Raw genomic sequence first — 25,618 nt, 5'->3', positions numbered from 1 at the left:
CTGCTCAAAGCAGGACCAATCCCCAACTTTTTTTTTTGTTTGTTTTGCTTGCCCTAGATCCTTAAATGGCCCCTTCAAGGATTGAACTCACAATCTTGGGTTTAGCAGGCCAATACTCAAACCACTGAGCTAATTGGGGTTGGTCCTACTTTGAGCAAGGGGTGGACTAGATGACCTCCTGAGGTCTCTTCCAACCCTAATCTTCTATGATTCTATGATAGAAGCCCATGACTTAAACTAAAGAGATATAACTGTCCCTCCTGGATAGTTCTCATTGTTTTTGAAAGTCTAACTGTTACAGTGATAATCACTTAAGAAATTCTATCTAATACTCCTTTTACAGTAGTATGCGAGCACCTCTCAATTTTTATTTGCACTACACCTCTATAAAATAGGGCAGTGCTATTCTCATTTGACAGATGGGGAACTGAGGCACAGAAAAACTAAGTGACTTGCCCAGGGTCACACAGGGAATCTATAGTATAGGAACAAATTGAACCCCCCCCCCCCCCCCCCCCGAGTCCTAGGGTAGCACTTTAACCACTGGACAATCCTGCCTCTGTAGTTTGGGTAGATTAGTGAGGCAAGAATAAACAGACATTTCTCTGAAAACTATAGAAGGTTCAGATGATGAGTTGTAAAGAAATAGGGTTTAGTTCAGAGGCCTCGATGCCAAAATGTTGGGCTCAGTGTGATTATATTTCTGCTTCTAACTCACATGATGGTGACCGAAAAGTGGAGTATCAGAGATGCAGATGGTGAGGAAAGATTCTTATTTTCAAGCCTTGCATAATTTCATCTAAATGAAGGCAAGGACTGAAGGAGTTATCAGAATTCCTATCCTATGTCACTTATAACTGAGAATAGAATGAATGATGTGCATTTGACAAACAGCCCTAGTATCTTCTTGTAAATTACATTGTGTAGCAACTCTCATAGCAATACAAGATGTTGTTGATACATTTTAATAGGATGATTTAATGCTCATTAGGTTGTTTCATTTCTTAATCTGGTGGTACGGTAGTATGGAAAGGAAGATGTACATGTGATATAATACTGAACTTAAAGTTGGGAGGTTGATTTTATACAAATCATATGAAAAGTCATTTGGAATATTTGTTTATAATAATAATAATAATATATTTATTAGCTACTCTCTTCCCATGCCAGGATTGCCCAACCTCAGACTGGCATCTGGTGCTGTCACCATTTGTATTGTCTACTTCCATACACTGAGGACCTTGCAGGCAGGAAATACTTGTTCTGAGTATTAAACTCTGACCTTGGAAATCTAGGGTCTGAGCCATAGTTTTGTCCCCTTGAAGGTCTCCATAAACTCTCCAATCTCTGATTCCCTTGCTTCAAGTCATCTCCAGCAGGGACGGCTAAATACCCTCTATTCATAGTTCATAATGATACTCCTGATTGACCAGCTGGGATCACTGTAGCATGAGTTGGGACTAACCCAAATCGTTCTAGTTGGTATAAGGAGCAAAAGATGAAGTCCAGGGGAAAAAAACTCAGAGATTTCCTTTAAATTATTTCATCGGGGAGGCGGGGGTGTCAGGATTTGCCCTCCCATAGGAGAGGCTGAGGGTTCCACCCACTAAAATCATTGTGCAGTGTCGATATCGTTGTGGTGTAAAAATTTGGAATGTGGCTGCAGAGGTTAAAGGGGTCACACTGCATATTAGAAACCTGAATTGCAGGGTCCATGTTTGCTGCAGGTTGCAGTGATCAGCTGTGTAGCGAGGCGACAACTCACCCATGCGGTGCCTCCTGCTGGTTGTCCAGGGAATTAGCTCGCCAGCCTCCAGAGGGCCCTCTGCAGGCCAGTGTCTCGCCTTGCTGCTGGCCCCTCGTGTCCCTTGCGGACCCCAGTGCCCCTTCTCTCAGGGTTCTGCCCCCTGCAGTACCCCACAGTCTTGCTGGATCTCCCCTCCCCGGGGAACCCCCAAACCCCTATCTCCACCTCGCCTCAGTCTTTGGCTACTGCCAGTCACCATCTAGCCCCTGCTCACTGGGGCAGACTGCAGTATAATTGCCACTCATCATCGGCAAGGAGGGTTTGGACCTGCTGCCTTTGCCTGCCCTAGGCTGCACCACTGCAACCCCAATACCTTTTCCGGCCTTTACCAAGACCTGCAGCCTGGGGGTTTTCCAGGCTGGAGCTCCCCCAGCTCCTCTAGCCTTCCCCTAGCCCTGCTCCACTTTAGGTACCTTGCTCCGCTCCCAAGCAGCAAGGCCCATCCCTCTCAACATCTAGAGAGAGACTCCCTGAGCTCCTGGCTCCCAACCTTTTATAGGGCCAGCTATGGCCTGATTGGGGTGTGGCCTCAACTGTGGCTGCCTTCCCCAATCAGCCTAGGCTTTTCCTTCAGCCCCAGCCCTCTCCCAGGGCTGGCCTTAACCCTATCAGGGCCAGAGCGGGTGACCACCCTGTTACAAGCTGGCTCTGGTTTCTGTTGTATTAGTTATGTAATTTTAAAATAAGAATAATGTAGTTACTTTATACAATCAATTGTTGCTTTCATGTGAAGAATGCCACACCCATAGATCTCTGCAGAACTGGAGGGAAGGGGATTCCACATGAAGGCCCTCTCCCTTAGCAACTCTGCCCACCTTCTCCACCCTCAGCTTTCTGTAGCCCTACCAGGGGCTTCTCTGATTTCAGCTGGGCCCATAGTGTTTCCCCTACCCCCAATGGGCAGGAGGTATTTCCGTACCTCCAAAGGGAAACTGCACACGTTACTGGAGCCTCTGTCTGTCACAACTGAACCTTATGACTTTGCCGTTCCAGTTTATAGGAGAATGCCTGATGGAGACCCCAGGTGCCCCTGCCTTATCTCCCCTGTCCCACCTTCTTATAGTCCAAAGAGTCATGGAGATCCAGGTGAGGCAGCATTCTCCAGCCATATCTGTGCATCCCCATTACAGGATTTGCAAGTACCGGCTTCCCTCACATATTTTCTCCTTTAGTCAGTGTGCCCATAATTCATTATTCATTTGGATCAATATATTTGGGTTGTTTTTTTTTTAAATTTTAATGCACTGGAAATATCAAGATTGACTTCAAGGCAGCACATAAATCGAATGTATTTTGAAACAAGTGTGCAATTTAATTTTTTTCTAGTTATTGGCTGTTGCCCAAATTTACTTTAGTCCCAATATGCATTATTATTTAGGATGGTACCCAGTAAATTAGTGATGTGACAATTAATTGAAAATGTTAAAATGTCAAAATTTTGGCAATGTACAACTATCTTCTTAGAGAAGGGATTGAGTTGTACTGCTGTCAATTAAAAAAGTTGTTTATTTAGGACAGCTTTTTGTATGATCGCAGTCTCTAATCTAGATTTGGTCTCATCCTCAGTAGTAAGAATCTTCCACTTTGGTGCTTCTGTCCATTCGAAATGGGGAGCAAACCATGCATCTATTGGATGAGCTGCTTTCAGACATGGATACATTAGATGACCTGCTCCTACTTGGGAGTGAATTGCTTATGCCGTGGAGTAGGTGTTTGGCAAGAGGCTGGATGGCATTTCAGAGCATTTTCTGAAGCATGGGCAGCAACACTACTCTGAGAACAAGGACAGTTCATTCATGGCAGACTGGACAGACATGAATGCTGCTATTGCCTTGCTTGTGCACTGTTCCAACTTTACCCAGGACACAGTGCAATGAACTATCCCTCTCCCCTTCCCAGTAATGCATTTAGTGAAAGTCACAAGTTTTAGTTCATGAGCTTTCTTCCCCATGCAATCTGGTTTGCTCACAGTGGCTTGAATGTGCCCATTAAACTCTGTGAATGAAGGAGGAGCCTGAAGCAAGAGGCTGAATTTGATGAACGTCTAAGCCAGCAGGAAATGTAAAGTTTTGTGACAGCATGATCCAGCTGTGGTGCAGCATGAGTTCATTCCAAATGTGATTCGTTTTGGGAGAAGAAGGGCCGTAGCAAGCCAGAAGCTCTATTGAGAGTTAGACTAGAGAGAGGAGGAGAAAGGAGAGCGGAGGGATAGGAATGAATCAGGACAGCTGCAACACAGTGCTTTTGAGAGGTTTTCAGGGAGGTCAGAAAGTGTCTGAAAGAGCAGGGGAAAGGAGAACCCAGAAACAAAGCATAACATTTGAGATGTTTTTCCTTCCTGTCCACACAAAATGATTCTGAGATGGAGAGAGATGGGAGAGCGTGGCCACTAGTTTATTGTGACAAATGATGCATTGCTGTTTGTTTTTCCCAGAGAACTAATCGGATATAGATTTCTGCCCAGAATTCTGTAGACTTCCTTTCTAGGTGGGTTTACCATCCCATCACATGTTGTTCAGATAGGATCATATGACCTTGTGGAAAAACAGCCTCACTCTGTGGCTGTAGTCACAGACATGTTCTGTTTCACACACGAGGACTGTCTGCACCTGTATAAAGCACCCGCTGGGCCAAGTGAAATAGGCAAACTTTCCAACTTTCAGTGTTGTGCTTGGATCTTTCTGTGAGGAAAAGATTTTAATGTTCGGAATTCTCCCACATGCCTTCTCCCAGAAGCCACTGCCTTTCAGATTTCACCTTCATCTCTGAGCATATAAAAAAAAGAAGTGATGATAATTAAACGCATGCTAGCTTGAGTTATAAATATTGCTGGGGCAGAAAGTATGATATGTATTTTGAGCTCTGAGCTTGCTGATTTGGAGGGGAGTATCCAAGTGTAACTTTAGCACCTTTGTGGCCAAGATGGAGTCTGCTCTGGTCAAGAAAAGGCGCATGCAGGAACGCAACAGGGAAAGTCCCTTCCGCCCCAGGGTCACCTGTTCCAAACCTCCCAGAGGGAACACACACAGACCGGAAAAGTACAATGAATATAGGAAAGGGAAATGTTTATTTACAGAGGGGTGAAAGGAGAAAAACAACAGAGGGAAATATAGGGGGATTGGTAAAACAGGGTTGTATTCAACTTAATGCCCCACAGGCCTAGTGGTACCCGAGTCTGAAAGGACAGACACCGAGCAATGTGTCTGCACATTGAGTTCAGGAGTCCTGGGCAGAGTTCTAGTCCAGTGGTGAATTTTGGGTGCTCCTGATCATCTTCAGCACCAGTAAACTTTCCCCAACAAACCTCTCTGGTGCCCTCGTCTGCCGCTCTCTGCAAAGCCACACAGAGCAACAACCTCCCCACTTAACTAGCTAACAGCCTCCCTCCTGATTCCCAATGCAAAGTCACCAGCCCCAGTACTCACAGCCCCATGTAGATCTGGGCAGCAGTGATACTGGGTCTAGCTCCGGCCTGTCCTTCTCGGGCGATTCCTCCCTGGCACAGTGCTCCTCCTGGCTCCTGTCCTGGGCTGTCCCCAGTCAGCTGCTCTGTCCCTCCCAGGCTTCAGGCAGGTCTTGACTGCTTCACTCTGAGGGCCTGCTTGCTGCAGCCCTTCTGTCTGGAGCTCCAGACACACACACCCTGTCGCTCTCCCCTCTCTCTCTGCTCCCCCTCCCACCAATAGCACTTCCTTCTTCTGTAACAATCAGCACTTCCCCCCCCCTCAGGAAAAAGAGTTAAAAGGGCCATGTTCTCTAAACCCCAAAGGGGTTACACAAGGAATGTTATACATGGGCACATTCCCCCTATTTTCCTTCATTCTCCACCTCTCCTGCATGGGTAGTGTCATACAGCTGGCTACCAGACATATTTCCTCCTCTTTCTGCCTGCAGATCATAATCCGCTGGCCTCCAGCAGCCTCTGGAGTTTGAGGGCCTTCAACAGGTTTAGGATTCTGACGTCTGTGCTGCCCCCTCAGATGCAGAAAGAGAAATGTTCCCTTACTCCATATAGGAAGTCAGATATTACCTGTCTGTTCTCTGGGCATGCTTTGATATCTTGTCCTGGACAACATGACCAGAGAAGAGCTCACCCAGCCCTTACCCTGACAACGAACTGGAGGAAGGGGTTGGCAATTACAAATATACTACTTATAAAGGTCCTTAAAATGCCGAACACATTTAATTGGTATTTTATTGTAAGTGCTACTTAAATCAGAGCAATGCAGTTGTGGGAATATGTCATTCTGAGACCTGTGGTATATTGCACCATATAGTGTGTATGTGGATTAGAAATCCTTTGAAAACAGTGGGCCAAACGGAATGTGGATGGATATTGCACATGCACTGTAGCTGCATTTCAGAATTCTATACTTCAGGGTGTTGCATTATTTTATAAATCTGTTACCAATTACATTCTTTTAAATCACAGCTGACTTGAAAGTAGAAAATGATGTCCCAAAGGCCCAGACTCTCTCAGTTATTCCTCTGTAAATTCAGAGTAACTTCGCTGAAGTCCACAGTTAGCACTAGTTTCATGCAGTCTCTATGCGCTATAGGCCTGACTCCACTGATGCCAGTTTTACCCTGGAATAAATCCACTGACTTTACTAAAGTTACTCCTGATGTGTATATGTGGTGCAAGTAAAAACAGAATCCAAATTTCTGAGCACAGTGATGAAAATTGTGAGTGGGCCCTATGCTGAGAGTGTACCATCACATAACCAGGCCTAATGTGGCCCAGGGGAGAGGAATCTTATTATTAAGACACTGGACTGGGACTCAGGAGCTCTGGCTTCAATTCTCAGCTTTGCTACAAGCTTCTTGTGTCACCATGGTCCAGTCACTTAATCTCTCAGTTTCTTACTTGTTTAATATGGATACTAATACTTCCTTTTTCCTGCCTTTTGTCTATCTATTTAAATTTAGAATATACATTCTTTCAGACAAGGACTGTCTCTTATTATGCATATGTACAGCACCTAGCACAATGGGGCTCTTATCTTATTTGGAGCCTATATACTCTAATAACAAAACAAAAAACCCACCACATCCACAATAGTTTTCTCTATTTCATTTAACTCCCTTCTTTGTAGAGCTTGATGTTATGGTAATACGTTCAGTATGGGCTGATGATATATTGTACATTTGGATTACCTCAATGAGTACATAGTAGTCTTTATGAATGAAGAAGTTAGTACTTTAATGTTTAGCAAATGTTTTAGCCTAATGTACTGTCATAGTCCCTTTTAAATTAGCTAACATGTTATACATTAAATATTGAAATGATCTAGTCTGAGCAAGACAATATGTCAATGTTACACAACAGCTGAATGCTAGATGCATTTTAGAGGCCCAATGAAGGAGGAGAGATGCTACATCTTTGGGAACTCAGCCTGACTTTCAATCAAATAGCTGATCTGAAATGCCGAACACAAACTGCATTTCATTTAACAATGCTGCTAGCTAGTCCTTGATTGAACACTTTGAACCTGATCAGAATATAATTTGTTTTGGTATTAAAAGAATCACTTATATTAGCATTTCCAGGAGATCAATAATAGATTTTAATGCATACTAATAAAAGAGCTCCTAAGTCCAAATACAGCCTTAATTTTCACAAGAGAAGCACGGTTCTTGCTAATAAAATATCTTTGTTGAACAGGAAGGAGTGAAATGGAGTAGTGTTTTCACACCAATGGCTCAGAATTATGCTAACAACACAGGCACTCATTAGCCCTGTAATTTGTGTGGCCGGAAGCTGTAGAGGTAGGGTATGCTTCAGGAGGATAGGTGCTCTCTGCTTCCATCTGTTGGTGAGCAAGGGGAAGCTACTGAATGGGCCAGGCCTCATTTGCATTTCAGTTTGTGGCAGCTGTTGACATTTTAGTGAAAGGACAGTTACATTTTAAATTTGGGATGAATAAAACACTGTTATCCCTGTCAGGAAATGAAAGGACAAGAGAATAGCACCAAATATATCCGTGGTAAGTGGTCACTCTGATCAAACTGTAGTCTGGCACAGTGGGTAGTAGAGAGTGGTCAAAGCCCCAGATCTAGAGAGAAAGAGACTCCTGGTTTTTGGTGGGAGTGCCTCAGGGGTACGTGCTCTGTTCTGGGGCCTAGATGCCATAGATCTCTCTCTGAAGAGGCAGCACTGGATGCCATGGAAGATACAGCATTGGCTTTGAGGAAGCTTTTATTGAAGCTGCAAAGGGCAGCAACGTAGTTGAGGAGCTCTGGTGAGGGCCCTCTGCCCAGCAGTTGAAGTTGTAATCACTTCAGCTGGGCCAGGTGGTAGAGCCCCTGGAGCAGACCAGGCAGCACTTCCCTTAGGGGCTGGAGATGGACCTGCCCAAACTGTGGACTCTGGCAACTCCAGACTGCAAGCAGTGAGTGGGGATACAGTGGAGGAGGGCGGGAGGAAAATGGCTATTGCAGGAACCCATTCCCTTGTTGGACATTCACGCTGTGTGAGGAGGATTGAGTATGAGCCTATTCCAGAAAATCCAGGGGCAGTGTGAAGGAGGAGGGACATGTCAGTTTAGAGAAAGATAAAGCTATTGTTTGTTTATTATTGCTGTCTCTCCCAGGTTTATTCTGTGTCCTCTTTTTCCCCTAAGAATGTTCTCATTATTTTATACCTGTTGTTACTCAGAGATTGCAAGGGGCCAAATATTGCCTTTAAGGTTTCCTCAGGGAGGGTTTTTAGTTTCCTAGGTTTCTGAGTGGGGGGGCTCAAGCCAGTAAAGCTCAAGCTTTCAGAAGAAACCCCAAAATTTTTGAACCTGGTCCTTTTCCCTGCCGGTAACACTGGCAGAAGGGTTACAATTCCCACTGTATTATAGGGAAAATGAGGCACAAAGTGATTAAGTGGTTTTTTTCCAAGGTCCCACAGCAAGTCAAGAGTAGAGATAGAACTGGATCTGGATCTAAATCCTATGCCCTCACAACTGGACATTACCACCTTCCCTATTTGCATAACACTAATAGAAACAGTGTTAGTATTGTTTTCAGACGGACTCGGTCTGTTTTTCAGTCATTTGTTCAGTTTTACATGCAAGGCTTGACTGGGATCTGAAATTCTCTTTGCAGATGAAGGCACTAAAACAAATAAAGGAACACTGTGTATTCCAGGGATAGGCAACCTATGGCATGCGAGCTGATTTTCAGTGGCACTCACACTGCCCGGGTCCTGGCCACTGGTCTGGGGGGCTCTGCATTTTAATTTAATTTTAAATGAAGCTTCTTAAACATTTAAAAAACCTTATTTACTTTACATACAACAATAGTTTAGTTATATATTATAGACTTATAGAAAGAGACCTTCTAAAAACATTTAAAATGTATTACTGGCACACTAAACCTTAAATCAGAGTGAATAAATGAAGACTCGGCACAGCACTTCTGAAAGGTTGCCGACCCCTGGTGTAGTCATTCTGCACAGAGGGCAATATTAGTGTAAGCTCCTTATCACTAAAAAAAGAAAAGGTGGCTGGAAATAGTCCCTGCAGAGTTAGTTTCTCAGTGCTGTCTGCCACTTTCAGCCTCTCACCTGCACCTGTCCTGAGTCGACACGCTGGCTGTAATCCACTCAGTGGTGGGGAGGGATTTTCTTCTCTAATTCTAATGTCCCCATTAGAATTTCACGACACTGCAACTGAAAAATATATACACACACACATTTTATCTTCATAGGGATAAGGACAGCATCATTGACATGCCATTACAGTTACTGAGACTGACAGTACAATTCACAATACATATTCCAACTAGTCCCTTTGAGGGCAGGAGCAGCACAGAGCTGGTGCTGTGTCAGCTCTTCTCCTGAGCAGCCTCTGCTGGCAAAGCTCCTTGGAAGAATCCTGAACCTCTGCCTTCCATGGGGATTAATCTGTGTTCCGAGTACAGCTGCCCCTATGAATGCAGGGGCTTTCAAGCTGTAACTGTTACGTTATACACAAGTTGAATGCATGACTTTAACTCAGGGGTGTGCAAACTTTTTGGCCTGAGGGCCACATTTGGGTATGGAAATTGTATGGCGGGCCATGAATGCTCATGAAATTGGGGGTTGGGGTGGGGGAGGGCTCCAGCTGGAGGTGTGGGCTCTGAGGTGGGGCCAGAAATGAGGAGCTCAGGGGACTCCAGGCTGGGTTAGGGGTGGGGTGAGGGCTCCGGCTGGGGGTGTGGGCTCGGGGGTGGGGCTGGGGAGGAGGGGGTGGGGTTGCAGGAGGGTGCTCCAGGTTGGGACCAAGGGATTCAGAGGGTGGGAGGGGGATCAGGGGTGGGGCAGGGGGTTGGGGCATGGGACGGGGTCAGGGGTGCAGGGTCTGGGGGGTGCTTACCTCAAGCAGCTCCTAGAAGCAGCAGTATGTCCCCCCTCCAGCTCCTACGTGGAGGTGCAGCCAGGCGGCTCTGCGCACCACCACTTCCACAGGCGCCACCCCTGCAGCTGGGAACTACAGCCAATGGGAGCTGCGGGGGCAGCGCTTGGGGTGAGGGCAGCATCTGGAGCCCCCTGGCTGCCCATATTTGATGGAGCCGGATAGGGAACATGCTGCTGTTTCTGGGAGCCCCGCAGAACAGGGCAAGCCCCTGACCCCACTCCCCAGCTGGAGCGGGGCAAACCCTGGACCCCACTCCCTGGTGGGAGCCCGAGGGCCGGACTAAAATGTCTGGAGGGCCAGATGCGGCCCCTGGGCCGTAGTTTTCCCACCCCTGCTTTAACTCTTCCCCATCACACACAGCAACAGGAAATACCAGTAAGTATTTGTTGCCTGGCTGACTCATAGACATATGCACATTTCACTGTTGTAAATCAGTAGTTCTTAAGCAGAGGTATGTGTACCCCTGGGGGTATGCAGAGGTCTTCCAGGGAGTACATTCACTCATCTAGATATTTGCGTCATTTTACAACAGGCTACATAAAAAGCGCTAGTGAAGTCAGTACAAACTACGATTTCATACAGACAATGACTTTTTGATACTGCTCTATATACTATACACTAAATGTAAGTGCAATATTTATATTCCAGTTGATTTATTTTATAATTTATATGGTAAAATTGATAAAGTCAGCAATTCTTCAGTAATAGTGTGCTGTGACCCTTTTCTATTTTTATGTCTGATTTTGTAAGCAAGTAGTTTTTAAGTGAGGTGAAACTTGGGGATACACAAGACAAATCAGACTCCTGAAAGGGTTTAGGCTTTGGCTACACTTACACTTCAAAGCGCTGCTGCGGCAGCGCTGCCACGGCAGCACTTTGAAGCGCTAAGTGTAGTCAAAGCGCCAGCACTGGGAGAGAGCTCTCCCAGCGCTGTCCGTACTCCACCTCCCTGTGGGGAATAACGTACAGCGCTGGGAGACGCGCTCCCAGCGCTGGGGCTTTGACCACACTGGCATTTTGCAGCGCTGCAATTTGCAGCGCTGGAGAGGGTGTGTTTTCACACCCTGCTGCAGCACTGCAAATTTGCAAGTGTAGCCAAGGCCACAGTCTGGAAAAGTTGAGAGCCACTGTTCTAAAGCATTATTTATCTCAGGTCTGGCATAGCTGAAATGTGGTCTGCTTTTTGTAACTAACTACATAAGATAAGCAGATGTAGGAACAGGTTTCCCTTGAACTCTGGCGTTTGTTATTAGTGTTTGATCCAACTGCCGCTGAAGTCAATGGGAGTCTTTACCCCAGTGGTTCTCAATCTGCGGCCCACTTGCCGCTTGTGGCCCAATGAGCACACATTTGTAGCCCATGTGACATCCGCTGGGCCATACAGGTAGTGTATAGATTGTGTGGATGTGGTGCACATAAAGAGCTGCATATGCGGCCAATGGTAAATAGGTTGAAAACCACTGCTTTACCCTAAAGAAGAGCTCTGTGTAGTTTGAAAGTTTGTCTCTTTCACCAACAGAAGTTGGTCCAATAAAAGGTATTACCTCACCCACCTCAATGTCAGTTTACTTGATGAGTCTTAAACAGCACATGGTATTAGGCAGTAGAGCCCTGTGTGGGACTATTTTTTTTAAATCCTGCTCCCGTCCTGCCCCCCCCTCCCAGTCCCACATTTTCTTGCATTTTTATCCCACTCCCACTCATAAAAACCTTAGATCCTGTAAATCCCGCATGAGAGACAGATTCCCCCAGGCTACTACAGAACAAAAAACAAACAAACAAATGGTCGGTTAATATATACACCTCTACCTCGATATAATGCTGTCCTTGGGAGCCAAACAATCTTACTGTGTTATAGGTGAAACCACGTTATATCGAACTTGCTTTGATCCACCTGAGTGCGCAGCGCTCCCCCCCCCCAGCACTACTTTACCGCGTTATATCCGAATTCGTGTTATATGAGGTCGCGTTATATCGGGATAGAGGTGTATTATATATAAACAGAATTCAGACACAATTTTTACCACTAAAAGAATAAAACAAAACTTGCTTAAACCATGTAAAAAAATACTTAAACTCCTTTTTAATACAAATCAAATCTCTTTCCATCTCTCGCTTAAATGTAAGTATTAAAACCTTTATTTAAAAAAAAGAAAAACTTGTTTTACATTGCAGAAATTCTATTTCTGACCAACTGTTGAGAGATTTAGTGTTTTCTCACAAATTACCACAGTCTGATTTTTTTTACCCACCCAATCCCGCCCACAATAAAGTACCCTCTCCCAGCATTATGGCTGCGGGTCCTCTGGGATCCCAGTCCGCACCAGAGCTTTAGTAGGCAGTATATCACAGGTTCTTTACACAGGCTCCTTCAACTCTTTGTCCGTATACCTCTATAATTTCTTTTAAAACCAGTGAAATTCAATTCAATAAACTACATTAATGCAATATAATAGCTAAAATTTTGCACACACGGAAAGCTGTAAAATAAAAGTTGACAGTTGTCACAGCAAGTCATCACCAGGTATTGAAGGGTGTGTGCCATTCAGAAAAGACAGAAATATAAGTTAAGGTGGTGGGCTAGCTTGTATGTTAATGAGGAGGTAGACTGTAAAGAAATTAGAAGTGATGCAATGGATAAAACAGAGTCTATTTGCATCAACATCACTTTGGAGAAGAAAGGTACAAGAGGCTCCCCTGGGATAGTGCTTGGGGTGTTACGGACCCCCAGAATCTGATTTGGATATTGTCATAAACAGATAGTTAAGGGTTATGGTCTCTTTTACCTGTAAAGGGTTAACATGCAGGACCTGATGACCACCTGACCAGAGGACCAATCAGAGACAAGATAATTTCAAATCTCTGTGGAGGGAAGCCTTTCTCTGTATTCTTTGTTAGAGTGTTCTCTTTTTGGATCTAAGAGAGGCCAGTCATGTCTCCAAGTTCTCCTGGAGTAGTTTCTACTATTCAATAGTGAGTATTAATTAGAAAGGCGGATTAGTCTTATAATTTGAGTTCTACATTTGCAATTGTGTGTTTGCTGAAGGAAATTCTTTATTTCTGTTTGCTGTTACTTTGCTTTTTCTGAGAAAGAAAGGAGGAGGGATTCTCTCCAAAAATTAATAAGTTTAGACCCTGTGTATTGTTCCATCTTAGTATCACAGAGACAAGTTACTTTCTTTTTATTCTTTAATAAATCTTTTCTGTTAAGAACTTGGTTAATCTTTCTTTGGGTGAATTCTCAGGGAAAGGGGAGGGGGAGGCATCCCTCTGTAATTAAATCCCGGTATCTCTCCTAGGAAAAGGGAGGGGGGAGGAAGCAGGGGGGGAATGGGTTATTTCTCCTGGGTGTAAGAACTCCATAGATTTGGGGCTCTTGGGATCCCCAAGGATTTTGGGGAAGGACTGTGTCCCAATCCACGTACCTGATTGGGTGGTGGCAGCTTTTACCAGATCTAAACTAGGATTTTTAGTTTAGAGGGAAACCAGCGCAGGTCCCCATTTTGGAACCCAACAGCTCCAAGTGGGGGTGAGACCTATGACAGATATGGATAGAGGCCTCTTTTAATATTTTTTAATGAAATAAATGCTACTGGGAATTGTGTGATTATGGGAGACTTTAACTTCCCAGATATAGATTGGAGGACAAGCCCTACTAATAATAGTAGGGCCCAGATTTTCCTCAGTGTGATAGCTGACAGATTTCTTCACCAAATAGTCACTGAACCTACAAGAGGTAATGTCCTTTTAGATATGGTATTCGTGAGAAGTGAGGACCTCATAGAAGAACTGGTTGTAGGGGACAACCTTGGTTCAAGTGATCATGAGCTAATTCAGTTTAGACTAAATGGAAGGATAAACCAAAATAGATCTGTAAGTAGGGCCCTTGATTTCAAAAGGGCAAACCTGAAAAAAATTAAGGGAATGAGTTAGGGAGTAGCTTGTACTGAAGAATTCAACAATCTGAATGTGGATGAAGCTAGCAATTAATTTAAGTCAAAGTTGCAGAAACTGTGCCTGCATCCCAAGCAAGCAGAAAAATGTGTAGGTAAGGGTTGCAGACCAGGCTGGATGAGCAAGCATCTCAAATAGGTTATTAAGAGAGAGCAGAAAGCCTCCAAGGAATGGAAGATGGGATGGATCAGCAAGGAAAGCTATCTCTTAGAGGTCAGAAAGTGTATGGATAAAGTGCGAACTGTCAAAAGCCAGGCAGAGTTGGAGCTTGAAAAGGAAATTAAAACCAGTAGTAAAAGGTTCTATAACCATATAAATGAAAAGAAAACAAGGAAGGAAAAAGTGGGACCGCTAAGGACTGTGGGATTGAGGATGGGGTGGAGATTAAAGGTAATCTAGGCATGGCTCAACACCTAAATCAATACTTATCCTCAATACCCTTATTAAAAACTGAGGCAATTTGAGGTTGTGGCAGGGTGGCTAATGGAAATGAGGATATGGAAGTAGAAATTACCATGTCTGAGGTGGAAATCAAACTCAAACAGCTTAATGGGACTAAATTGAGGGGCCTGGATAATCTCCATCCAGGACTATTAAAGGAACTGGCACATGAAATTGCAAGACCAATAGCAAGGATTTTTAATGAACCTGTAAACTCAGGGGTTGTACCCTATGACCGGAGAATTGCTAATATAGTACCTATTTTTAAGAAAGAGAAGAAAAGTGATCCAGAAAACTACAGGCCTGTTAGTTTGACTTCAATTGTATGCAAGATTTTAGAAGAAATTTTGAAAAGAGAAAGTAGTTAAGGACATAGAGGTAAACGATAGTTGGGATAAAATACATGGTTTTACAAAAGGTAAACCGTGCTAGAAACTAACCTGATCTCTTTCTTTGAGAAGATAACTGATTTTTTCAGACAAAGGAAATACAGTAGATCTAATCTATGTGTATTTCAGTAAGGCATTTGATACAGTTCCAAATGGGAAGTTATTAATTAAATTGGAGAAGATGAGGATTAATATGAGAATTGAAAGTTGGATAAGGAACTGGTTAAAGAGGAGACTACAATGGGTCATGCTGAAAGATGAACCCTTAGGCTGGAGGGAGGTTATTAATGGAGTTCCTCAGGGATCAGTCTTAGGGCTAATCTTATTTAACATTTTTATTAATGACCTTGCCACAAAAAGTGATCACAGGGATGACTATGAGTTGTAAATGTAATGTGCCCCTGAAAAAGGCTAATGCAGTCCTATGATGCATCAGGCAAGGTGTTTCCACTAGAGATAGGAAGTGTTATTGCCATTATACAAGGCATCTGGAATACTGTGTACAATTCTGGTCTCCCACATTTAAGAAAGATGAATTCAAACTGGAACAGGTGCAGAGAAGGGCTACTAGGATGATCCGAGGAATGGAAACCCTACCTTATGAGATGAGACTCAAAGAGCATGGCTTGTTTAGCCTAACCAAACAAAGGCTGAGAGGAGGTTCGATTGTTCTCTATAGAGGGTTAATTGCTCTCATCAGAGGGTTAAGTACCAGAGAGGGAGGGCTGTTATTTAAGTTAAGCACCAATGTTGACACAAAAACAAATGGATGTAAACTGGCCATCAATAAATTTAGGCTTGAAATTAAACTATCAGAAGAGTGAAGTTCTGGAACAGTCTTCCCAGGGGAGAAATGGGGGCAAAAAACCTAACTGGCTTTAAGACTGAGCTTGATAAGTTTACGGAGGGGATGGTATGAGGAAACTGCCTACATTGACATGTAGCCTGTCTGTGACTGCTGTTAGCAAATATCCCCAATGGACTGTGATGGGACACTATACAGGGAGGGCTCTAAATTACCATAGAGAATTCTTTCCCAGGTGTCTGGCTGGTGGATCTTGCCAAAATGCTCAGGGTCCAACTGACCACCATATTTGGGATTGGGGAGGAATTTTCCCCCAGGGCAGATTGGCAGAGACCCCGAGGTTTTTTTGCCTTCCGCTGCAGCATGGGATATTGGTCACTTTCAGGTTTAAACTAGTGTAAATGGTGGATTCTCTGTAACTTGAAGTCTTTAAATCATGATTTGAGGATAGGTTATGGGTCGATTACAGGAGTGGCTGGATGAGGTTCTGTGGCCTGCAATGTGCAGGAGGTCAGACTAGATGATCATGATGGTCCCTTCTAGCCTTAAAGCCTGTGAATCTGAGTCCATACACAGTAAATGAAATATTACCAGGGCTGTCAAGCGATTAAAAAAATTAATCACGCTGTTAAACAATAATAGAATACCATTTATTTAAATATTGTTGGTGTTTTATACATTTTCAAATATATTGATTTCAGCTACAACACAGAATACAAAGTGTACAGTGCTCACTTCATATTTATTTTTTATTACAAAGATTTGCACTGTAAAAAAGAAACTTCAGTTTACCTCATTGAGGTACTGTAGTGCAATCTCTTTATCATGAAAGTTGATTTACACATGTAGAATTGTGTAAAAAAAGAATAACTGCACTTAATAAAACAATGTAAAACTTTAGAGCCTACAAGTCCACTCAGTCCTACTTCTTGTTCAATCACTCAGACAAACAAGCATTCAGTGTTAGGAGAGGACAGGGAAGGGGGGAAGTAAGCAATGACTTGTGCAGGAAGCAGGTCTGGGAGGACGAGGGGTGACAATGGGTAGGAGCAAGCAATAACTTGTGCAGGAGGAGGGTGAGGAAGGTGTCTTGCTGCTGCTTCTGGAAGGGTGGTTTCTGTACTGGGCTCGCCAGGCTTGCCTCCTTTTACTGAGCTAGGTGGGCTTCCTTCAGCTGAGTGAGCCTTTGTTTGCAAGGGAGGGTGGATTTTACCTCAGGGATTCATCATACTGCAGGGGAGGAGAGGCTGGTGCAGGGAGGATGAGCTTGCCAGGCCCATCTTCTTTATGGACTGCCCCAGAGCAAGTGGCCAGCTAGGGGCAATGGGGCACGACGCAGGGGGGTTGGTCCCAGGAGCGAGGAGCTGGCTGGGAACAATAGGGCACGGGCTGGCTAGGGTGATGATACGTCCCATTTTGGCTAGGACAGTCCTCTTTTTCAGCTCTGTCTTGGCCATCCCTACTACTTCGCCAAAACTGGGCATTTGTCCCAGCTGCAAGGCAGAGCAGAGAGCGGCGGCTGCTGCCCGGGGCTCAGCTGAAGGCAGTACTGCCTGCCAGCAGGAAAGTAGAGAAATTTGCTGCTGGCAGGCAGTGCTGGCTTCAGAGCTGACTCCTGGGCGGCACAGAGTTGGGGGTGGGAGGAAGGCGTGGAGCTCGCGGGGGAGGATCAGCCTCAGCTGGGGGAGGTGCAGAGCTTGGAGGGGGGGGGATCAGTCTCTGCTGGGGGAGATGTGGAGATCAGGGGTGGGAGGGAGATCAGCCTCAGCTGGGGAAAGCGCAGGGGGGTCAGCCCCAGCCATGGGCAGCACAGAACTGGGGTGGGGGAAGCTGCGGGTGGCACAGAGCTTGTGGGGGGAGGCATAGGAAGGGTGAGTCTTGCAAAGTGGGCACAGCTCAGGTGAGCCCCTGGCCATCCTGGTTTTACTTGAAGAAACATGTTCACCTGGGTGGGGTTGGGGCTGGTGTCAAGATCTCTTCTCTGCTGGAGCCAGGATGAGAACCATGTCTTTCTCTAGCCTCGTCTCTTCCCGCCCTCTGGTGGCAGCTTGCGTTACTGCGCCTGACCAGACATAGGTTCTCTGCAGCAGCTGATGCTGCCCTCCTGCCCAGAGAGTCTGCAATTAACACACGTTAAAAAAAGAATGCATTAATTGTGCTGTGCATTAATCGCATGCATTAACAGCGATTAATTGACAGCCCTAAATATTACCACTGTTCAGGAGGACCAAATACAATTGGTAGGGAAACCATAACTTTGAATGTCTTGACGTTCATATATGTAAAATCTTTCTCATGTCTAATGTGAAGTTTTTCCTTATGTTCTGGTCAAGAGTTCAGTTTCTTTCTTTGCTTATGTATTTCTTATTAATTGGAGCTTCTCGTTGCCCTATTGTTTCCCTCACTGTCATTTGGCCATGTTGGAATCTAGAATTATAAAGTTTTTCCCTCTTGTTCTTTATCTGCAAGAACAAACTTACTAATGCAAAAAGCAATTTAGATGCCATCCAAAAGTTTGCCAAGAAATTGTTCTATTTGCTGATGACTTCAAATCTAGAAAGGTTATATCAAGTTGAAACTACATTAGCATGTGTATGGAGCACCAACCATTCGCTAATGCTTTAAGAATTACAGTTTACTGTCCCTGAATGCTTCATCTTCTTTAATAGCTTTTAAAATGCTACTAATAAGAAAAAAAATCATTAAAATTGCATACAGTATTGGCTTATTACATGGTGGAGATTTTGCAAAAATATACTTAAACCTAACAGTGTTATTTGGAGTTGATTTAGGATTCAAAGGATACACTTGGTTTACATATAGTACTATCTCGGGAGTATAAATAATTCTAAATAAAATGTAGCTAAATACAAACCATATTAGCTCAGAGGGATTAAGTTATATCTCATTGTTTTTCCGACATACCAGACATGTAAAATAGGTTTCAAATTCAGCATTATTATTAATAACAATACTGGCATATATATGGTCCCCAGGACCAGGGAATCTAGGTAGCCTACACGACACCGTTTTGAGATTTTCAAGATATGATTTAGAAAGACAGTTCATGGTGAGCCATTTTTTATCCTCCGCTACAGGGAAAGCCATGCTACCGGGGAAGATGGGGATCCAATGCCCCAGTGGACGGAATGGCTCTTTGTGGATCCTGCTGAGTTTTACTAGATTCTCCCTTTCATCTCAGATCAGGCTTGCCACAAGAGGAAGAGATGCCTTTCGCTATGAGAGAATAAGTCATGGACCTTGGGGTACATTTTCCACTTCCTGCAGATTTGTCCTCAGAAAAGCAGCATGTAGCAACATTTTAGTTTATCTGTAATTCATGCGTTTATATTAAATTTTAAAAGTTGTTTACATCTTTATTTGCCTTCCTAGGGGCTTCTGAAGTGCTTTTCATTATAACGAACCAAAGTCTTAGGATCTCTTGAGCTTAGGATCTCTTGATTTTAGGATCTCAGAAATTGAACAATTTAAAAACTTTTCTTTTATTACCAACCCCTTCACCAAAAAACCCTACTTGCAATGTTTGTCAGCTGATTAGAAATTATACACATTATATAATGTTAAACACCTATCTAATTTTATCACTATTTATTATGCAAAATCTTTTCTAAGATAGGACTTGTAATCCTCTGAGGATATAGCAGAGAAAGTGTGAGGAATCAAACTGCTGCTTCACACAATTATTATATGCTATTCCCCTACATCTTCCCCCACCCCTTCCTCCATCATTTGCTAACCAAGCAGCTAGACAAGTGATCTGAAGCTTCTAGAACTTTCCTTATCACAATTTACTCTTGATGTTCCACTTTACATCTCGGCTGAGTACCGTAGGGTCAAATCACCCTTCAGATATTATTTAAACTTTCCAGCTACTTTTGAAAAATCACATACAAAGGTGTTGCTGAAATGTTATTTCCTGGCATTGTGATTTTAAACTGCCAAATGTAAAAAGAAAAACAATCTTGTTCCTTTTTCATATTACTAGACAATAGTCGTATTGTATTGTATTTGATTTGCATTTTTGCTGTGGAAACACTGAAAATTAATTATACAGTAATACTGGTGCACAAAGAAGAAAGCATAAGGTTAATGATAACCTTTCATTATATTCAAGAGATGCTTTTTAGATTTGGGATGAACTTGGTTGTTCATGGAAGGTTCCTGGATTGATAGTCATTCAGATTGGATTTTTGGTACAGCAGAAATGCAGTCTCTCTCACACTTCCTTGCCAGTATTCCTCAACAACAATGTGGCACAGGTTCTGAAACCCGCAGTGAAGTTCACTAGTTCAGTGAGAACTAACTTGGACTGTGACATTCTGACACCATGCACTACGCAGCACTGGTGTACTTTCTGTTGTCCTGACACTTCTAACCGCCAGGGGATAAATCAGTGCTACGTGCATTTTAGCTTGTTCTGAAATTTGTGGAGTTCAGGCACCGTTTAATAATTTCCCCCCAAATTCAAAGTTCTCTGCCAAATGTTTCTATAAAATTATATTATCATGGGTTATTTTATTCCGCTGTCCTTCTGTAATCTTGCTGGCATTGCAATGGAGGCTGTTTTCTGGCTACTTATTTTTCAGGGCTGGATGGTTACATCCATCTGGTCTCAGTATTATCTTTTGATCAATAATTTATAGAAGATGCACAGAGTGAGGTGTTAGGGGGATAGAGGTGGTGGTTAAGGTGGTTCAGGACTTGTGACTTTCCCTGATTTTGAATTTTTAAGGTTAGCTTAGATTTTCCTGGCTGTCTAATAATTGAGTATTTAAAATGATGGTGTTCCATTACATGTTCTCCCTTTAACTTCCTGATGCTTTCTCTGTCTTAATTTTAAATTACTGGTGTCTTTGTCTAGGAATGTTCTATAAATTTTGCTGCTACATGTTACGATACCCCCCCCCCACGCCCAAATGTATGACTGTTTGTTATAGACATTTTGTGGCATTGTAAATGTCCATTCATGCTCTTGCCAACTAAGGTAGATGCTGTTTTTAAATTTTTTATTTCTGTGTAACCAGGGAACGCCTTAACTCTCAGCACCTCCTAAGATTTAAAACACACTAAGAAAGTTTAACATTTTCAGTGCATGTTGGTTTATCAGTTTGCCAGTTACAAATATTCCAGCTAAAACATTCTACCCAGCTATGTCAGAATATCGCACCCAAACCATGCTTCTGTCTCCAGCCCTTCTCTAATATACCCCAACCTCCCTAAATGCTTGTAAGGAAAAAATGGCCTTTGCAGCATCCCCAGAAGAATAGCAAATCTGAACTCTAGCAGAACAAGAGGGAGAGCCTATTCCAGAGAATGCTTCTGCCAGCCGTTCCCTCTTTTATATCAAGAAAGCTCCCACACCACAGCTACTTGTATCTGGGGGAATGGTGATTAGGATGCTCACTTGGGAAACCTGGGTTCAATTCCCTGCTCTGTCACACATTTCCTGTATGACCTGAACAAGTCACTTAGTCTTTTGCTACCTCTCAGTTCCCCATTTGTAAATGGGGATAATAGAACTTCCCTACTCAGAGTTATTGTGAGGCTAAATACATTAAACATTGTGAGGTGCTACAGTAATAGCAAACAAAAGGGGTAACAAAGACCATCAACAGGAATTCATCATTTGACTTAAAACATTTTGGGAATACTTTTTTGTAGTATTCTCCTAGCTCTAGTAGGGACATATATATGGGTTAAGGTATAAAGCAACAATCAACAGGTTAATTAAAAATACCATGGCCAAGTTCTTTGCTCATTTGCCATTGTAGAGTAAGATGTAACTCCCAGATATTCCCCCATTTGTACTTCATCTTCACGGTAGGTCAGTATTCTTATTTTGGTTTAACATGCACATTTATTTTTGTGCTGTTTCTTTTAGTGGCGCATACCGGGATTCTGTAGGATGGTAACCATAGTAACAGCAGAACAAGGGAGATCAGCTTTCACCCCCAAAATGCATATCACAGGGTTTATGTTTGCTGGTTCTTGGGTCTGCTGGTTCTTGACTATTAGGAAGGGGTAAAGTGAATTTGTTTATTTCACAATGATTAAAAGAGAAATGCATAGATTGGAATCACAGTACAAGAGAAACGTTTGTAATAGGGAATATTCGAACATGTCTAGGAGAAGCCAGGTCTAGACAGGTATAAAGCAAATAGAAAATTATATTATGATTTCCTATTAAAGAAGAGTAACAATAGGATAATTTTCTAGCCTGAGGTTTTCTCATCGGCATTAGACATTTTATCAGGTTAATGAATGCCATCAAATGATTTCAAGGGTCTATTGAAAGAAATACAGACAATGGAATCCTAAACCAAATAAGCACATAACAAATAAGACTGCACACTTGTACCATAATAAATGCCATAGTGACAGGCACTAATGTACTGTGCAGGGAGCGTGGCATTTTCAAACAGGGCATCTAATTTTGGGTGCCCAACTTGAGACATCTAAATAGCAAGCAGCCACAGTTCTTTTTGGTTTCATTGGGAAGTTTGTGTGCTCAGCACCTCAGAAAATCAGGACTAAAATTGTGTCCCCAAAATAGAGGCAGCCTGATTTTTTTTCACGTTTAAAATGGAATTGTTGTTGTTGTTATTTATTTACTACTTACCAGATATAAAATAATCTGGCTAGCTAAACATGATTCCAATTTGTACTGGGACATGCATGAGATAATATAGCAAAAAAGACTTTTGGACCTTTGGAAAAGTCTGGATGCTGATTTGGCTTTAACAATTCTTCCAGCAAATTGACCTGTTCTGTGGTTGTAATGATACCAACATTCCTCTTGTGATCCTTGTCAGTGCAGTTACACTTGCTACAGGTCATAATTTGACACATAATATATTGTAAAAAGAACAGGAGTACTTGTGGCACCTTAGAGACTAACACATTTATTTGAGCATAATTTGTTAGTCTCTAAGGTGCCACAAGTACTCCTGTTCTTTTTGCGGATACAGACTAACACGGCTGCTACTCTGAAACCTGCAATATATTGTATTCCTGCAGAATTTATAACAACTAGGCTTGGTGCTTTTTTTCCCTCTTTCCCTCTACATAAGGAGATCTGTTCCTTTCTGTGGACTAGTTGTAACGATGCTGCCTCTGGCGGGACACAACTGAGAGTATCAATTCAGGACAACTGCTTGAAAACCACAGATATAAAATTAGACTCACGGTCAGACAATATTTCCTTGGGAAAACCCACCCTGCTAAAAATAGAGAACAAGATCGTTGCCACTGTGTCTGTCTCAATATTAGACACTGCTACAGCCTCAGGCTATCTGGTAGTAAAATCTACCAACACAAGGATGTATTTTTCCCATTCCTTGAAGTTTTGGGAGTGGTACCACAATATCCACAGACACTCTGGCAAAAACCTCCCCATTAATGGGAAGAGGCTGGAAGGGCACCCTGCTAGGCCCCCTTAATCCCTTTCACTTCTGGCACAGTTCACAGCTCCTGCAATACTCTCTCACGGACCTAAAGAGGTGAGGCCCATAGAAATTTTGCTCTAGCCTGTCACACGTTTTGCCTATACCCAGATGTCCTGCAAATGGACCATCATGAGCCAACTTCAATAAATCATTGTGATAACTCTCAGGTACCATAAGCTGCTGCTTGGGAAGGCTTCCTTCCCCTAGGAGGCTCCCTATATAACAGCCCATCATGCATGAAAAACCTGCCTCTCTCCTCATTAGTTGGGAGCTGACTCTGAACATCATTCCTGGCTCTCTTTAGTGACACATCACTCTGCTGGGCCATAATGAATTCCTTCTGGGTTTCATTCGAATTCAAAACCATCTCTGATACCTCAGACAAATCCTTGCCTGACCCAGCCTGAGAGACACTCTGCGTTTATAGTTCCCTTCACTGCCATCAGTTAGGGTAGCTGCCACAGACCCAAACTCTCTCTGTGACCTGGTTACCACTTTAACGTGGCCAGGCACCCCCAGTATGTTATTTCCTACCAAAACATCAGCCGGAATTAAATCCTGTACAGCAGCCTTCACATCCCCTTTAAAGCCATCCCACTCAAGGTTGATTTTAGCCATTGGCAGATTCACAGAGTACTCAGATAGTGCCACTACTGTCACATACTCCCTTGTGTCAGGGACTCAAACCCAGACGGCGAGGTTTTGAGTCCTTCCCTCCTCTTGAACTGGGGAGAATGGTGATTAATTTTCCCCTGGGGTTTACACCTTTCTCAAGCTCTATTTTGGGTGTGCGCATCTGCAATTTTGCAGCCTGTAGGACTGACTCAGGGTCCCTATCTCACACAGCTGCTCTCACATGGTCAGGAACAATATCTGAGAACTGTTCCAAAGTTATTAAATCCAGCAATTTTTCAAAACTCCCATGCGCCTTTGCTCCCACAACCCACTTTTTAACAAAACCCATCAGTTTATCAGCACATTCTACAAAAGTACAGTCATTAGACATTTTAAACTTTCTAAACTTAACCCTGTAAGACTCAGGAGTGACCTTGAATCATCTTAACACAGAATTTTAACAGCACATAATCTAAGGCTTCTTGTTCCCTTAATTCATTAAATACTTCCCTGGCTTTTCCAGTCAATCTGGTCAACAGGACAGGCATTCGCTGCTCATCTGGGATCCCATGCAGAGTGCATAGACGTTCGAAGGTAGACAAAAACTCCTCTATATCTTCAGTATCTTTATAATTGGGACTTTCTCTGCTCTTCCAATACTTGGAGCTGAAGTTGGTCAGCAGCTATATGCTCCATGTGCCTTTTATGAGCCCTTTCCTCTCTTTCATCAGCTTACTTCTTTCTTTCAGCAGCTTCTCTTTCTAATTCAGCATTCCTTTCCTTAGCTTCTCTGTCTTGGCTATCTTTTACTTGTCCAGCAATCGAATGTCTGCTGTTCATGCTCAAGTTGCAGTTGCTCAAGTTGCAGATTACTTGCTGTCTTTTGCATTCTAATTGCTTCTGCAGCTTCTGTAGTATCTAGGTTGACCAGACAGCAAGTGTGAAAAATTGGGACAAGGGGTGGGGCGTAATAGGCGCCTATAGAAGAAAAAGCCCCAAATAGCCCAGACAATATCTGGATTGTCCCTATAAAATAGGGACATCTGGTCATCCTAGTTGTATCAGGTAAGGGCTGTGCTCCTGCCTTCTGATCACTGGCCATTAACAGATCTTTCAGTTCTTCATTTGTAGTTTTCTTTTTAAAGCTTATCCCCTTTTCTGAACACAAATCTTCCAGGGCTGTTTTGTCAAGGCCTCATCTGCTCTTTGCTCACCCATTGCAACTGCTCTTTAACCAACCAAAATCTCAATACCAAAATTCAAATTTGGATAACATGGGGTTCTGATCCAAAGCTTAATTGACCTGGTTCTATGGATCCTAGCACGACTATGCCACTGTAACAATGCAGCCTCTAGTGGGACACAACTGAGAGTATCAATTCAGGACAAATTGCTTAGAGCAGGGCAGTCACAACCCAAAGCTGGGTGTCCTTTATTACTAATACCAAACCACCCAAACAGAGAAGACTTTGGTTTTACCCCACTGGCTAGCCAGAAGTAATACAGGCAATTCCCTCAGATACTCCAGATCCCTTGTATTGCCATCAGCACTGCTCCTTATGGGGCGACTGGTTATGAAAACCAATACCCCAGTAAAACAAGAAAAGTTCTCCCGATCCCAAAGAATCAAGCTCCAGACCCAGGTCAATATACCCGTCAGATCTTACCCACAAATCACGCTGTTGCCAATCCTTTAGAATCTAAAATCTAAAGGTTTATTCATAAAGAGAAAGAAATATAGATGAGTGTTAAAA

At 43.3% G+C, this 25,618-nt stretch overlaps 1 protein-coding gene across 9 annotated transcripts in view; it reads left to right on the top strand.

Annotated features, from left to right (window-relative positions):
* The window catches only part of LHFPL3 (LHFPL tetraspan subfamily member 3), a 406,285-nt gene that overhangs the window by 90,182 nt on the left and 290,485 nt on the right, over window positions 1-25,618 (top strand). Inside the window, exon 2 of one of the 9 annotated variants that reach the window (XM_039517485.1) lies at window positions 18,882-19,121. The exons of the other annotated variants lie outside the window; for them this stretch is intronic. Within the exon in view, the coding sequence (XP_039373419.1) occupies window positions 18,882-19,120 (239 nt within the window). The 3' untranslated portion in view covers window position 19,121. Of the gene's footprint in view, window positions 1-18,881; window positions 19,122-25,618 lie in introns of those variants that run through there. 9 annotated transcript variants of the gene reach the window in all.

This window comes from Mauremys reevesii, linkage group 1 (assembly GCF_016161935.1).
Source record: "Mauremys reevesii isolate NIE-2019 linkage group 1, ASM1616193v1, whole genome shotgun sequence".
Taxonomy (NCBI): domain Eukaryota; kingdom Metazoa; phylum Chordata; order Testudines; family Geoemydidae; genus Mauremys; species Mauremys reevesii.
The sequence above is the reverse complement of the archived record's forward strand: the minus strand, read 5'-3'. Positions and strand labels throughout refer to the sequence as shown.